Source organism: Oncorhynchus keta, chromosome 1, assembly GCF_023373465.1.
Source record: "Oncorhynchus keta strain PuntledgeMale-10-30-2019 chromosome 1, Oket_V2, whole genome shotgun sequence".
NCBI lineage: Eukaryota > Metazoa > Chordata > Actinopteri > Salmoniformes > Salmonidae > Oncorhynchus > Oncorhynchus keta.
Window position 1 is genome coordinate 43362026 of NC_068421.1, and position 16487 is coordinate 43378512.

At 48.9% G+C, this 16487-nt stretch overlaps 2 protein-coding genes across 2 annotated transcripts in view; one reads left to right on the forward strand and one right to left on the reverse strand.

The window, feature by feature from the left end:
* Positions 1-10517, reverse strand: part of LOC118396418 (striatin-4-like) — a 21820-nt gene extending 11303 nt beyond the window's left edge. The window contains exons 1-8 of the mRNA XM_052520084.1: positions 10431-10517; positions 9604-10068; positions 2618-2721; positions 2450-2520; positions 1673-1751; positions 789-983; positions 396-579; positions 56-212 (exon numbers count right to left, since the gene is read on the reverse strand). Of these exons, the coding sequence (XP_052376044.1) occupies positions 56-212; positions 396-579; positions 789-983; positions 1673-1751; positions 2450-2520; positions 2618-2721; positions 9604-10068; positions 10431-10517 (1342 nt within the window). The remainder of the gene's footprint in view (positions 1-55; positions 213-395; positions 580-788; positions 984-1672; positions 1752-2449; positions 2521-2617; positions 2722-9603; positions 10069-10430) is intronic.
* Positions 10117-15428, forward strand: LOC118385876 (ribitol 5-phosphate transferase FKRP-like). The gene is given in 3 exon segments (XM_035773076.2): positions 10117-10361; positions 10967-11125; positions 11199-15428. Coding segments are annotated over 2 exon segments (1614 nt in total). The 5' UTR covers positions 10117-10361; positions 10967-11034; the 3' UTR covers positions 12722-15428.
* Positions 15429-16487: the final 1059 nt, after the last annotated feature.

The following is a 16487-nucleotide window of genomic DNA, read 5'->3' on the forward strand; positions in this document are numbered from 1 at the left end:
ACAGAAAGCTTGACAGACAGGTGTGGTTGAGGCGGTTGCTATGATGACGGCGTACCTAACTCCCGGCCGTCCCCTGAGATCCGGGCCTCTCCCGCCCCCTCCCCCTCCTCCCCTGATCCCAGGAAGTCAAACTCGCTCAGGGCATCCTCCGAGTCGTCTTCATCCTCCTCATCATCAGGGTCCAGGTCTGTGGTCGTGGGCTCAGTCCCCATCTACACACACACACACACACACACACACACACACACACACACACACACACACACACACACACACACACACACACACACACACACAGAGAGAGAGAGAAGACCTTTAATGCACTCTCTCACACACACACGGGGGTATAATTACACACACACACACACACTTTGCCGTGTTGACGTGATCCAAACCTTAACGTGCGGCTTCTTGTTCTTGTTGCGCTGCCCGTCTATACGGTCCACGCCCATGCCCTGGAAGTCATCTTCCTCATCACTGTCATCCTCATCGTCATCCTGGCAGCCGTGTAGGAAGGGGATCTTATCCAGCACGGAACCACCCAGGCGCTCCTTAGAACCATCCTTCCCCGCCGCGTTCCTACCGACACACACACACACATCAGCGGCAACACACAACTCCCAGCAACAATGCTGACAGTTATAGGAATTTGACAAAAAATATGCAATACACCAACACAGACAGAGTACTGATCAACTTCACAGTGACTACCATGGAGACAAGATCCATTCATCACTGTCCACAGCACCCTACACCCAGGACAGGGCTGTGCGTGTTGGGGGTCTCACCTCTTGATCTGCTCCTCTATCTGTCTGATGAGGAGTGACTCCCCCCCTGCCAGGGGCTCGGGATCCGGGGTGGGCTGCTGCTCGCTGCTGGCCGGGGCGCCGTTAGCCTCGGGACTGGTACGACCCAGCAGGGAGCGCACACGCTTCGAGCGCATGTCCAGGATGGTGTCCGAGTAGCCCACCTCCTCCAGGTACCTACACACACACACACCGAACATACACACACACACACACACGAGCAAACCATGGACACACACGATCAGCCTCTTCATTCAGACTCAACAGTTTGTTTAAAGGTGTTGAGGACAGTGCCGCTCTCGCTAAGGGGAGGAAGACCTGCTCTCGCTACGGGGAGGAAGCCCTGCTCTCGCTACGGGGAGGAAGCCCTGCTCTCGCTACGGGGAGGAAGCCTTGCTCTCGCTACGGGGAGGAAGCCTTGCTCTCGCTACGGGGAGGAGGCCCTGCTCTCGCTACGGGGAGGAGGCCCTGCTCTCGCTACGGGGAGGAGGCCCTGCTCTCGCTAGGGGAAGCCTTGCTCTCGCTACGGGGGAAGCCCTGCTCTCGCTACGGGGAGGAAGCCTTGCTCTCGCTACGGGGAGGAGGCCCTGCTCTCGCTACGGGGAGGAGGCCCTGCTCTCGCTACGGGGAGGAGGCCCTGCTCTCGCTACGGGGAGGAGGCCCTGCTCTCGCTACGGGGAGGAAGCCCTGCTCTCGCTACGGGGAGGAAGCCCTGCTCTCGCTACGGGGAGGAGGCCCTGCTCTCGCTACAGGGAGGAGGCCCTGCTCTCGCTACGGGGAGGAGGCCCTGCTCTCGCTACGGGGAGGAGGCCCTGCTCTCGCTACGGGGAGGAGGCCTTGCTCTCGCTATGGGGAGAAAGCCTTACTTGCGCAGTAGCTGACGGCCCTCCTTCCAGGACATCTGATTGGCTGGCTCAGATTCAGACTCTGCTGGCCCATTAGGCACTGCGGGGTACAGGACGAGTCAATTAGAGGAGGAAGCGCTGATATAACAGAAGGAATCACCAGAGATACACTTACAGCTTCACACACACACACACACACACACACACACACACACACACACACACACACACACACACACACACACACACACACACACACACACACACACACACACACACACACACACACACACACACACACACACACACACACACACACACACACACACACACGTCAATGGTGAAAACGTGGAAACAGAAGCATAGGGAAGTTACGAGTTCTGCTTTAGAATGCATTAGATCGAGGCTACATTGTGAACCAATCATTAGACCATCCGAGAGGGTCCAATCCGGCCTGTTGGTGGTTTGAGTGAAAAAATGATATTTCATGTTGTTGTGTGTTAATATACTTTCTAAAGACCAAAACAGAAATTAGTAGAACTGATAAAGGACCTACATTCGTACAGTTTCTTGACTGTGTCCAACTCGCTAACAATCACAGAAATGAAAGGTAGAAAGTCAGGGAGCATCAAATTATGGCTAGAAGGACTCATTTTTTGCACATTTGGATGGCGAGGAAATATAACCCCACAAAATGTTCTTGAAGACCGAATACGGCCCCCGGGGCAAAATGAGTTTGACACCCCTGGCCTAGAGCATACGTAGAGTCTACATAAGGTCATCATAGAGCCTGCATACCTTGCTCTGCCTCTGGTTTCTTCTCCCCTGGGCTCTGGTCACTGCCTGTCTTCAGCTTCTGGTGTTTGGACCTGCAGAGAGAGGAAGAACCACAAGATGGCAGTGTTACCCAAGCCTTACACTGTGTGTGTGTGTGTGTCTGTGTGTGTCTGTGTGCGTGCGTCTGACCTCTCTTGTTTAAGGGCGTACTCCAACATCTTAATCCGCCTGACCAGGTCCTGCTTCATGTTCTCCTGCCCCTTCCTCTCGCCCTGCAGGAACGTCACCTGAGCCTGCGCGCGCACACCCGCACAGGTCAAGCATATGAGCACACACACACACACACACACACACAACATTACTGAGCATGCCACATCCCAGGCGAAGTTTGTTTGGACCACTCAAACAAATACAACGTACAGTGCAGAAATACCGTTGGTTTGGCTCCGCAATCGAGCACCGGGCTAAGTAGCGGGTTGTGGACAGAGTGGCGTTCTGTATTTAGAACTTCTCCCGACCAGCAAACCCAGACATCTGGAGGGGAAACCATCGTGAGGAGAGAAGTGCGTGTGTGTGTGGTCCAATCGCTCTTCCCGGGCCCCAGAAACGTAGAGGAGTCTAAAAATGCCGCCGGCACGTCTACAATGGCGGCCTGCACAAGGCTGGGATACGCAAACCGTACTCGCGCAAACAAGAAGAGCGTGACGGTGCTACTGCGAACCGAAACGACCTCGCTTTGAGTGCAGCACCTCCCGTGCGTTTCAGATTGAAGCGTTCTATGTCACGCCTACAGACTCCCGGTACTAAAATAGACCTGAAGGGCACTATGCTCAGAGCTGTGTCCGTCTGGGTATAGCAGAGGAGCGGCCAAGCCGGGTAGTGAAGGTAGCTACCGGGTAGATGCACTGTGTTGGGTGCAGCCATTTTTCTAACGCTTTGTACACGCACACACACACACACACACACACGCACGCACGCGTCTTCTTTACACACACTTCTTTGGAGTGTCCCTTTCGTCCCAGATAAGCATCAGTCATCTCTCCCACTGTCCCCGACATTCTTGGAAATATATATTCCCACTTCTGTCTCCACTGGCACCCTGCAATCTGACATGGCTTTACTTGCCGCCGTGTGTGTGTGTGTGTGTGTGTGTGTGTGTGTGTGTGTGTGTGTGTGTGTGTGTGTGTGTGTGTGTGTTGTGCTGTGATACAGTGTACGCACAGGAGGGGCACGTCATCTGTCCATGTCAGAGTACCATGACGATCCATGAACATCGCGTCCCCTCCCTGTCTGAACAACAGGATCTTGTCCAATCCAGGGGCCCCGTTTTAAACACGCACCTTTCCTTCCTTCCTTCCTTCCTTGCTGGAAGAGCTGGACTGCGGACAGAAATAAGGTGGGAATTGAACTTCACCCGGGCCATCCAACCATATACAGATCAGCAAGGACCTCATGGGAGGGAGGGAGGGAGGGAGGGATGATGTATTTCAAAAGTATTGGAGTAGATCCTGAGTCTGGAAGTGTGGCCAGTAGAGGTGAGAGAAGGAGTCTACTTTATGCCATTTAGTTCACTCTGATGACTTCCCTACAGATCAGTGATCTGTGATCAAACCCACATCAAAAGTTCAAGCATATACACTATACAATATATATACATTTACATTTAAGTCATTTAGCAGACGCTCTTATCCAGAGCGACTTACAATTCTAAATTCCATGCATGACTTATTCAATTGGAATTCATCAGATACTGTATGTAATATAAATCCATCAATGTTTTTCTTCTTCTTTTATTAGGTATGCACAGACCCCCAAAACTCAAATGGATTGATTGCCTTTCAATCTCAACACAGCTGGTGTTTCATCTCTCTTGCCATCTGACATAGAGCACAGGGCCCACAGAACATGTACACTGCCCAGTCATCAATTAAGCTGCCCGGGATGTTGTATCTCTCTCTCATATATATATATATATATATATATACACACACACACACACGTATTTGGACCCCCCTTTCAAATGAGTGGATTCGGCTATTTCAGCCGCACCCGTTGCTGACAGGTGTATAAAATTGAGCACACAGCCATGCAATCTCCATAGACAAAATAAATGGCAGTAGAATGGCCTTACTGAAGAGCTCAGTGACTTTCAGCGTGACATCGTCATAGGATGCCACCATTCCAACAAGCAATGCCCGGCTAGAGCTGCTTCAGTCAACTGTAAGTGTTTGATGGAAGTGGAAATGTATAGGAGCAATAAGGACACAACAGCGAAGTGGTAGGCCACAAGCTCACAGAACAGAACTGCCGAAGTGCATAGCGTGTAAAAAATTGGCTGTCCTCAGTTGCAACACTCAATACCGAGTTCCAAACTGCCTCTGGAAGCAACTTCAGCACAAGAACTGTTCCTCGGGAGCTTCGTGAAATGGGTTTCCATGGCCAAGCAGCCGCACACAAGCCTACGTTCACCATGCACAACGCCAAGTGTCGGCTGGAGTGGTGTAAAGTTCGCAGCCATTGGACTCTGGAGCAGTGGAATCGCGCTTCACAATCTGGCAGCGAGGTCTACACAGAAATGCTGTGCGAGATTGGTGGTGTGGAAGAACTTGACTGACATGCACAGAGCACTGACCTTAACCCCATCAAAACACCTTTGGGATGAATGGGAACGCCGACTGTGAGCCAGGCCTAATCGTTGCACAACATCAGTGCCTGACCCCACTAACTCTCTTAGTGCAGCAATGTTCCAGCATCTGGTGGAAAGCCTTCCCAGAAGAGAAGAGGCTGCTCTAGCAGCAAAGGGGGGGAGACCAACTCCATATTAATGGCCATGATTTTGGAATGAGATGTTTGACGAGCAGGGTGTCCACATGTACTTTTGGTCACGTAGTGTCTCGCAAGGTCTACGAACAAACTCCCTAATCGTTTTAGTGTAGACTCTAATGTAATGGACTGGATCATTGACTGTCTTACTAGCAGAACCCAGAGGGTGAGGTTGCATGGGAGCCTGGCAGGGAAGCGGTCATTCTCAACAGGCTCACCCCAGGGTTGTGTCCTCGCCCCACCTCTATATCCTGCACACGGATGAGTGCCATAGCCAGTACAAGAACCAGCACACCCTAAAGTTTGGACGACTCAGAAATAGTCAGTCTGCTTCATGCCGATGAAACTAGCCCCGGGGCCTGTTGAGGAGTTTGTTCATTGGTGCCACGGCGGTTTCCTAAAACTGAATGTGACAAAAACCAAAAGATATGTGTATCGACTTCAGGTGTCAACTCCCTACCTCTCAGAACACTATCCTTACGGCCCAGGTGGTAGACACCGTAGCCAATTATAAGTACCTTGGGACCATGATTGATGATCAATTGAGCTTTGAGTCCAACACTGACATGATGTGCGAGAATTACCAGCGACACCTTTTTTTTTTGTCTCAGGAAACGGGCAGAAGTTCCAGGTTGACAGGACCTCGAAGACTCCCTTTTATAAAGCGTACATTGAGTCGGTCCTACCATTTTCCTTGATCTGTTGGCATGGTAACCTTGGTATCAAAGCAACAACAACCAACAAAAAAAGCACTAGCTAGGATAGTAAATGTGTTAAGATCACAGCAGTCCAGCAGAGTTGTCTGTCTGACCTGTACAGCAGATGAGTGCTGAGGAAGTTAGAATCTATCCTGTCAGGCTGTGCCTGCCCCCGACACCAGGAGTTCCATGTCCTACCCTCTGGCTCCCGGTGTAGATTCCCCCAACTGTTAATACTAACAGGTATAAGCACTCATTTACCTTTGACCCCTACGGCCATTGGCCTCGTGAATACAGGGACGAGGTTAGTCTGTCCTAACTAGTTTTATCGCCTTGGTTGTCATTACATGGGCCGATGATGCTAACGCGGTCAGCATTTTTTTATCCGCACATTTGAATGATGTTGACGTGACATTTTGGAGAATGTGCACAGCGCACTTTACTTATCTTCTATGTAGGCCTTACTTTACACGATTGCTGCTGCTACTGGTTGATCATGAGCAATGTTATATTGATATTGACGGCTGCCAACCCATGACTCATGCACTAGCATTGTATGTACGTCTACGTACTCCTTGGTGCCAAAAACCAATTGCCCTCTGGGACAAATTAAGTCACAACCTGAACCAAAATAAAAAGCTGTGACCTGTAATATAAAGGGCATCAGCTATGTTATAAACATGCCTGTTGAACACTGGCACATAAACCAACAACAGTCTTAGCACAAAGATAGGCTAAACAACTACCTTTCTGAGTAAAAACACTACAGCACTCTCTGTATGGCTCTCTCAGAAGTTGGCCTGCTGAGGAGATCTGACTGGCGCATTTCATCAGTCAGCCCCGCCCCCACCGCTGAACAGCCACCCCCGCTGAACAGGGTCAAGGGCAGCTCTTCCTCTCCTTTACCTCTATGTCATCCTCCATCCCTCTGGGACCCATCAGCCAACAAGTAGAGCAGAGGACTTTTCTGGGACAGGGAACTGGAGAGAGAGAGAGTGTGTGTGTGTGTGTGTGTGTGTGTGTGTGTGTGTGTGTGTGTGTGTGTGTGTGTGTGTGTGTGTGTGTGTGTGCTGTGTGTGTGTGTGTAAGTTGTGCAAAAAGTCTGCTTGTGTGCATGTGTGCCTTTGCATGTGTCAATGTGAGAAAGAAAGGCCAAATGAAGTGTGAGAGAGCCCAGAAGTGTGCGAGGGGCGAGCAAAGCACAGTACTGTACATACGCGTGTCATGCATGAGAGCACTGGGCATTTCATTAGAGCTGAGTGAAGGGCACTACGGGCCCCACTTAACATGCCCCAGCAGGAAGTGGTGTCATCTGGGTCACCACTAGTCGGAGTGCCACTGTTCTTGAGTGTCAACGGCTACAAAGCGCTCTGTCCTTCCATTTATGGCAAAGAGCAACTGCGATCGCAACGTTGAAATCTAATCTGACATTTATGAGCCAGCTAGGAGTGCTGTGGGTCCTTGATCAGCACCGACTGTACTAAGCCTAATGAAGTAGGACACGAGATTTAGAGACTCTTTTCTCTACAGACTCAGCAGGAGTATATTCAGATATTCAGTAGAGAAATTACTTTGTTTGATCTGGACCCCCTCTACAGTTCTACTGGACAGATATAGCCTGACAGAGGTGAGAGGCCTGCGGGTTTTATAGAAGTATCCCCCGTCCTCGCTTTCTTAAAGGAATCACTGATCTTACCTGACCGGATAGGATTAAGCCAGGGATGCCGCCACATAGCTTTGACCTATCCCCGGTCATGCGAGATCAGTGATGAATAACAGGGCCCAGAGCTGTGCCACCTGTCTGTCTGTCCCCTGGCACGGCCTGCTGGCTGTGGTCACATGGCCCTGTGGCTCTGCTCTGGGGACGTCACACCTGGCCCACCCTTCGCGGGGATCAATGACAACCGGATGCATCTGGTTTTCAGAGAAATTGAGAGAGCCTGTGACGTGACCTTACGCTTTTGGGCGTCAACAAGGCGACACTGAACTGGATTGGTTGAACAGTGCAGAAGAAAAATATATATTATATATAAAATATAAAGAAACTCCTGCTACGTTAGGTCACACCTGGCCTAGCCAACTGCTCGGCCCAGCCCCGCCACAGCCTGGCTGGCTGTCACAGGAGACAGAGTGCCACACAGGTGTTCCCGTTTAACGACACGATTCAGCACTAAAAAAGATACCACTGGCACACCATACACGCCCTGTCAATGTCACATACGCACACAGTCACGTGGCAGGGAAGGACAATGTTTTCCACACACCAGGCAGTCATCAATCAACTTTTGGTTTGAGACAGAGCACTAGCCCAGAGGAAACTGTAGGCTATTATGCTGTATAGTGTTGTGTGTTCTGTGTATATGTTCATGGAGGCTCTGTGTGTGTGTGTGTGTGTGTGTGTGTGTGTGTGTGTGTGTGTGTGTGTGTGTGTGTGTGTTCGCCACAGGGCTTTCCCTATTTTAGCAGCCACTGGTGCCCTCTTATGTAAACTGCTGGGCTACTGTTTGAACAGGGCACCCAAACGCTCCTCTCTCTATCTCTATCTCTCTCCTGGCCCGAGCTCTGCTGCTAATTGAGCCTGTGAAAACCAGACCACACACACACTCACGTTCACGCACAGTAATCCTTCCCAGTAAGACTTGAGTGGTGGTGACATACTTCTGACTTCAATCCCCCACACTGCTATAAGATCAGCACGGCCAGTTTGTTATGTTTCATCCATATTATATAAAGTTCCTACTTCAAACTAGGCTATAGCCTATAGGGTAGAGTGAGCGGGAGAGTGAAATACACTGACAGCAGTGGAATGGTATTGCTTTTCTACACAGACCTTTAGGTTACTGTAAATAATCAAGCAAACTCGTATTTCATCAGCTCATGTTCATTCAACATCCTTATAATTAAACGTGTTGACAGGAGTAAGGCCACATGATGTGGAAAGCAATACATTTAAAAAACGCTTTGCACTCCCCAGGCAGGCATGAGTGTACATGTGAACGTGTGTAAACGGCGGAAGAACCGCATTACGTCATCGGTCTTTTTAGTGTGTGTGTGTGGCTCCGGGATTTACAGACGCATCACTGAATCCGTTGTAATTGACAGTGAGTCACGTGACCCACCGTAATCTCACAGAGAGAAACCATGATGGGGTTGAAGAACAGCGGAGTCCAACCATCTGGCGTTAATTACCGTTGGGGCAACTCTACAAAGCCCATTGACACCGCCACCTGTGTGATCCGCTATAATTAGACAATGTGGACTATATGTCTGGCTGCGTTGAGATCAGCGTGTGGCTCGGACAGTGACTGCGCCTCAATGTGAAACACACGGATAATTGATGCTGTACATGAAATAAATCCACAACCCATTGTTTTAGACTAGTCAAGAACGGTGACATTTTTTTTGGAAGCCCCAAATATTGGGTTTGCTTTGATCACACAAAAAAAAGCTTTAGAGAACTGTTATCCAGGAGCATAGGGGTGAATAGGTTCGCGATCATGTGGACAGTAATTCTGTCCGATTGGGGAAAGTATTGAGGAGCGATCGTGACTTCTGTGGGATGTTGGCAATGCTAGGCTAGCTTTTTTCTCTATCGTAACTAGCTATTAATACATAGTCTACACAGCTATTGCTTGATGATAACACTATAATTACCCTGAGTTCATCTCGCTCGGCTTCCCAACGATATTTCTCGGTCTGGAAGCGTCCCCATTCGAACTGGATAAAGTGCAAGATCCCGGGAAGCGATAGGCCTGCGTCGCCGTCTTGTGGTTCTCGAGGCTGCGACGATCCAGCCATCGCTGCTGCTGTTGTCGCCTGCCCGAGCACCGATTTCGGCCCGTTCGGGTTGCGCCCCACGCCGCTGCCTCCAGAGTTCTGGTTCGTTCCCCCTGCTACTCCGCCGGATCTTTCCGCCTCCATTTTAGCGCTTTGAGCTTTCGCCAGGACAGGGAGGTGGGGAAAACAAGCAGCGATAACAACAACCCCGTCCCTCACAAACCCAGCACTAACGCTCGACCCTTCTTTCTTCCTCTCTCGCGTAAAGACTAAACGCAAGAACTCCCGTGGAGGAACGGTGCCAAAAAATGAGCTAAGAGCAAATCTACTACATGGGGGTCTCTCCGGTTACAGTAACCAGGGACGTCGCTTCCTGCCATATTGTGATCTCACGCAAGCTTCCTGTGGTCGTTTCCGAAACAGCAAAGCAAGGGTATAACGTTACAGACCGCGGTGTTGATAATAATCTAAAGCTCCCAGTCTATGAACACTTCTTTAGTTTATTTGTCAGTATATCATTCATATTTTACACTGTCAGTAAGCGCTATTGCACAGGTGGTGTCTCCGTGTTTGTGCTTGGCTCAGCAACCTTTCCACACAGCGAGCGAATTCGATGTAACGCTCCGCGCATTATGGTTTGTATGCTATTTCATTCTAACGAGTTGGAGAACGTTAGGCAATATAACGGGGAGAACGTGATTCACATTGGAAGACAAACGAGTCCTGCATATGAAGCGTTTATAGGGGTCATTTTGTGGGGTGGTCTTTGTGAAATTATGGAGAATGATCATGGTTGCATAGAAGCCATGCAGCATAGGTGTAGTCTACTGTCAGCATTAAATTGACAGCATAAAAAGTACATTGCATGATGCAGACACATTTCTAAGTACTGGAAATGTGGTAGTATTGCTGTAGCAATACTTGACAGCCTACGGTAGCAATTCTAGAAGGGAGCATGGGCCTATACTTACACGGAGCATCAATTTGAAGCATCTCTGTGGCTCATTTTGGCTGTAATTTATAGTTACGGTTACAATCTAGGTCAAAGTATTGGCCGAAGAGAACTAGGGCAATCCAGTCCATGTATGGGAGACACACTGCACCTTTTCCCTTGACGTTTGAATATAATGTAATAAACTAGACTACAGCCTCTAAAACCTATCACAGCCATCTGAAGTGCTTTAGAAACCATTTTGTTTTAGGACTCATTTTATATTCCTGTGTTTTCTGTGTATTTCAGCTATTCCAGCAGTTGGTCATTACTCTTCCGATGCACATAGGCTGTAGCTCTTTACCGATGGGGTCCTGATGTTTATGGCCAGCTTTCTGAATAGAGAGCTCCATCCTATACCTTCTCCTTTCCCTGAGCCAGACGAGCGCAGCAAGAGGTGCCATGCGGGTGAGTTTCTGCCAGGGCCTTCTGACTGGAGCCATCGCTCTGAACCTGCTCATCCTCTACTATGTGTCCCAAGCCCAGCAGCAGATGATGGAGAAACGCCGGGACCCAGGAAGGGGCTCCAGGAAGGCTGCCTTACCTGCTTCCGGGCTGGAGGGCGGCATGGGGGGCCTGGTAGGGGTTGGTGCGGGGATGGTTGGAGGTATCGGGGGAGAGGGGAACAGCCACGGCCCTCGTGTGACTGTCCTCCTACGGGAGTTTGAGAATTTTGAGAACTACGTCGGTGATGTGGCACGCTCCTTCCTGCACCAGAGACCTGAGCTGCCCTTCTTGGCTGTGTCTGACACCCCGCCCTACCCCCCTCTGTCTCTCCCCGAGGGGGCCCGTCTCCTGGTGCTCTCCCCCAGCCCCGAGCAGCCTCCGCAGGCCCACCGGCCAGAGTTCCACGTTCAGACAGAGTTTGTGCTGCTGGTGCCTGACGGGGTGGAGCTGGAGCAGGGCCGGGCTGTGGAGAGGCTGATCCGGGAGCTGGAGGGGGAGGGTGGGGGGCCCGTGAGGCTGGTGGCTTCCCCAGTTTTGGCACGCTCGACCGTTCAGTGCCTGCACCTGCGGGTCAGCCTTAGAGAGTGGACGGCCACCTATTCCACAGCGGCGTCTGGGACCAGTGGTAGCGTGTGTACAGCCCTTCAGGGGGACGTGGTGGTCCTCATCCGCTCTGAGGACCTCTTCAACCTGTCTGTCCCACTGGGGAGGCCCCTGCTGCCCTCGCTCTTCATCCAGACCTCCCTGCATGGCTGGAAGGTCAAGCTCCTGGAGAGCCCCTGCTTCTCCCCCAGCCACCGGCCTCTCTTCAGCTCAGCCCACAACCAGTGGAAGGCAGACAGCCATCTGAAGGAGGCCACTAGCCAGCTGATGAAGAACTTTGGGCTGAAGCGTCTCCTACTGGCTGATGGGAAGGAGCAGTGGCACGGCTGTGGGAAGGAGACGGAGCGTTGCTTCGGTACGGTCCGGGACGACACCCCTGAGTACCTGTACCTGGAGCGCTAGACACCTCCCTGCTGCCTGCGTGCCCTCCGCGAGACCACTAAGTATGTGATCAACATCCTGGAGAGCTCCGGGGTGCGCTACTGGCTGGAAGGAGGCTCCCTGCTGGGGGCGGCCCGCCACCAGGACATCATCCCATGGGACTATGATGTGGACCTGGGCATCTACCTGGAGGACGTGCCCAACTGTGACTACCTGAAGAACCTGGACTCTGGTTCTCTGGTGGATGCTAACGGCTATGTGTGGGAGCGGGCAGTGGAGGGGGACTTCTATCGGGTGCAATACAGCGAGGCTAACCACCTCCACGTGGACCTGTGGCCCTTCTACCCGCGGAACGGCGTCATGACCAAAGACACGTGGATGGAGCACAAGCAGGATATGGAGTTCCCCGAGCACTTCCTGCAGCCGCTGGTGCCGATGCCTTTCGCCGGCGTCACCGCCTACGGCCCGAACAACTACCGCGCCTTCCTGGAGCTCAAGTTTGGGGAGGGGGTCATCGAGAACCCCCAGTACCCCAACCCTGCCAAGAAGAGGCTGGATAGGAGCCGGCTGTGAGGGAGGTGTGTGGCTGGGACCTTTGACCTTTGGAGCTTTCATGTGGCCCAACAAAAGGACAAAACGATTCGAGCCACAACCCAAAACATATACAGTTGAAGTCGGAAGTTTACATACACCTTAGCCAAATACATTTAAACTCAGTTTTTCACAATTCCTGACATTTAATCGGAGTAAAAAAATCCCTGTCTTAGGTCAGTTAGGATCACCACTTTATTTTAAGAATGTGAAATGTCAGATTAATAGTAGAGAGAATTATTTATTACAGCTTTTGTTTCTTTCATCAGATTCCTAGTGGGTCAGAAGTTTACATACACTCAATTAGTATTTGGTAGCATTGCCTTTAAATTGTTTAACTTGGGTCAAACATTTCAGGTAGCCTTCCACAAGCTTCCCACAATAAGTTGGGTGAATTTTGTCCCATTCCTCCTGACAGCTGGTGTAACTGATTCAGGTTTGTAGGCCTCCTTGCTTGCACACGCTTTTTCAGTTCTGCCCACAAATGTTCTATAGGCTTGAGGTCAGGGCTTTGTGATGGCCACTCCAATACCTTGACTTTGTTGTCCTTAAGCCATTTTGCCACAACTTTGGAAGTATGCTTGGGGTCAATGTCCATTTGGAAGACCAAGCTTTAACTTCCTGACTGATGTCTTGAGATGTTGTTTCAATATATCCACATAATTTTCTCTTCTCATGATGCCATCTATTTTGTGAAGTGCACCAGTCCCTCCTGCAGCAAAGCACCCCCTCAACATGATGCTGCCACCCCTGTGCTTCACGGTTGGATTGGTGTTCTTTGGTTTGCAAGCCTCCACATTTTTCCTCCAAACATAACAATGGTCATTATGGCCAAACAGTTCTATTTTTAGACCAGAGGACATTTCTCCAAAAAGTACGATCTTTGTCCCTGTGTGCAGTTGCAAACCGTAGTCTGGCTTTTTTATGGCGGTTTTGGAGCAGTGTCTTGCTGAGCGGCCTTTCAGGTTATGTCGTAATAGGACTGGTTTTTACTGTGGATATAGACACTTTTGTACCTGTTTCCTCCAGCATCTTCACACGGTCCTTTGCTGTTGTTCTGGGATTGATCTGCACTTTTCTCATCAAAGTATGTTCATCTCTAGGAGGCAGAACGCTTCTCCTTCCTGAGCGGTATGATGTTGTTTATACTTGCGTACTATTGTTTGTACAGATGAACGTGGTACCTTCAGGCGTTTGGAAATTGCTCCCAAGGATGAACCAAACTTGTGGAGGTCTACAATTATTTTTCTGAGGTCTTGGCTGATTTCTTTGGATTTTCCCATGATGTCAAGCAAAAAGGCACTGAGTTTGAAGGTAGGCCTTGAAATACATCCACACTTCCAATTGACTCAAATGATGTCAATTAGCCTATCAGAAGCTTCTAAATCCATGACATCATTTTCTGGAATTTTCCAAGCTGTTTAAAGGCACAGTCAACTTAGTGTATGTAAACTTCTGACACTGGAATTGTGCTACAGTGAATTATAAGTTAAATAATCTGTAAACAATTGTTGGAAAAATGACTTGTCATGCACAAAGTAGATGTCCTAACCGACTTGCCAAAACTATAGTTTGTTAACAAGAAATGTGTGGAGTGGTTGAAAAACAAGTTTTAATGACTCCAACCTAAGTGTATGTAAACTTCTGACTTCAACTGTATCTACATGACAGGTCAATTGGAGACTCCTTGCAGAGGTCCATTATTCTGTATAAGCTGTAAGTTAAGTATAGAGACAACGTATTTACACATTCAAAACGGTATTCTGGTACACATAATTTTCCTGTACATACATGACCAGGTATTTAGTAAGAAATTACATGGTAAAATGGTAATTACACAGTAATTATATTCAACCTTTTTTTTGGGGGGGGGGGTACCATTAAGTACCAGGAAGTATTAGCTATTATGACCACATAGTTTCCTAGTCATTTTCAGGTGCTCAAAGTGCTACCAGATATCCAATGGCATATCCACCACAACATCAGCTGCTGTTCAGCAATATCTGACACAATCAGTGTCAATACCTGTGTTATTATTGATGTCATGAATATAAATATGTTGGTCAATTCTGTCCTAAAGCTAAAGACATATTTCATGGAGTACATGTGCGGATATGTTGCACTGATGCACTTTCTTATTTGAGATTTGTGCACTTCGTGTTCAGTGGATGAGATGTATGACTTTTGACCTTTTTGAACTGTCGACTGATGCCATCGGGGTAGGCCTTGGCATGTTCCATCAGCTTGCCGATTATGGCCGCCCCATTTCCCAGTGGTAAAATGAGGAGCTTTCTCTTCAACTCTGACTTGGATATTCACCTGAGGCCTTGGATAAAGCTCTATCAGTCCATGCGGGCGCATTCAAATCCCAGGTATGAATGATGAAACTATCCACTAGTTTATCCAATATTCTAAATGAAATGTGTGTATCTGTGTCATCTGTTGTGTATGTATGTGTGTCATCTGTTGAGTGTTGCTGTCACATTTGTGTCCTGCCTTGACTGGAATGTTAGAAGTAATCTGAATTGTGGGTGAAAGACTGATGTCTAGGTAGGTGCCACTTGTTGTCCTTGACCTGTCATTTTACAAGTGAGGAAAAAGGCTCAAAACTCACCAGCACACTAACCAGAATTTTGCTGTCAGTGTGTGTCACTTTTTCATGGACTGAAGAAAAAAAAGAATAACACCACTGCTATTTGTGTTTGGTCATTTGAGGTGTATGGCTTTGATGAGGCAGCTTTGTATACATTCCAGTTTTTCAGGAATCATTTAAGAAATTCATTTACCAGGAGGGCCTAAAGCTTTCTTTGGTTTTGACAAAAATAGCAGGATTTAGTATGCAACTCCCCTGTCTCGCCAGCTGGTGGCAGAAGAGCCTTAACATTTGCACCGTCTCCTTGGCCATGTCTAGCCACCTCTGAATGAGAGGCGGCATGTAGTGGACATTGAATGGGTAACTTATGAATATTGCCGTGGTAAAGTCACTAGCTGCAAAATCCCCCTGACAAAATCTATCCAACTAAATTGCATTTCTGAATCCTATATTGATAAGCTAAATCGAAATACAAGAACACCAGAACACACTTCAGTGTACTCAATATACCTCCGTCTTCTTTCTTTCCCTCGGGATGTAAAGTAGAACCGTTGGCTGAATTCAATTGGGAGGGGTGTAAAGTTACATTGCTAAAAGAAGAACCATGATCAGGTCTAATAGGAGACCCAGGAATGTCACTGTAGTACAATTTACCCTAAATGTCCCCTGTTGTAAAACCTAATGCCAGCCATTCTTCCACTGACAGAAGGGGCCATATAGCGCTGAACCTCATGAAACCCCTCAGCGCCGGTTAGTGTGGGACCCAGGTGGGCGATGTAATATTGTAATGTTGGTGACTGCATTTTGTGTGTGTTGGGAAAGTCTGAAGTTCCATTAGAATGAATAGGAGGACGTTCTTTTACAGGCCTCTCCGTCAACACCTCGTAGAGGCTGGATGCAGTACCAGGTAGTCTGTGTAATGTGTTCGTTCATGGGCATCGCCAGTAACTACTACCTAACCAACATGTCTTGTCTGGAGGGCCTATTCACAATGTGTCATATATATATTGTGTATAAAATGCAATAGACTGACTAGGTGAATTCGGGTGAAGCTATCATATCCCTTATTGATATAACTTGTTAATAAAAATCAGTTTTGAATCAGTGAAGATGAAGGAGACGGGTTACAGAAGGATTTGTAAGCTTTGAGACAAT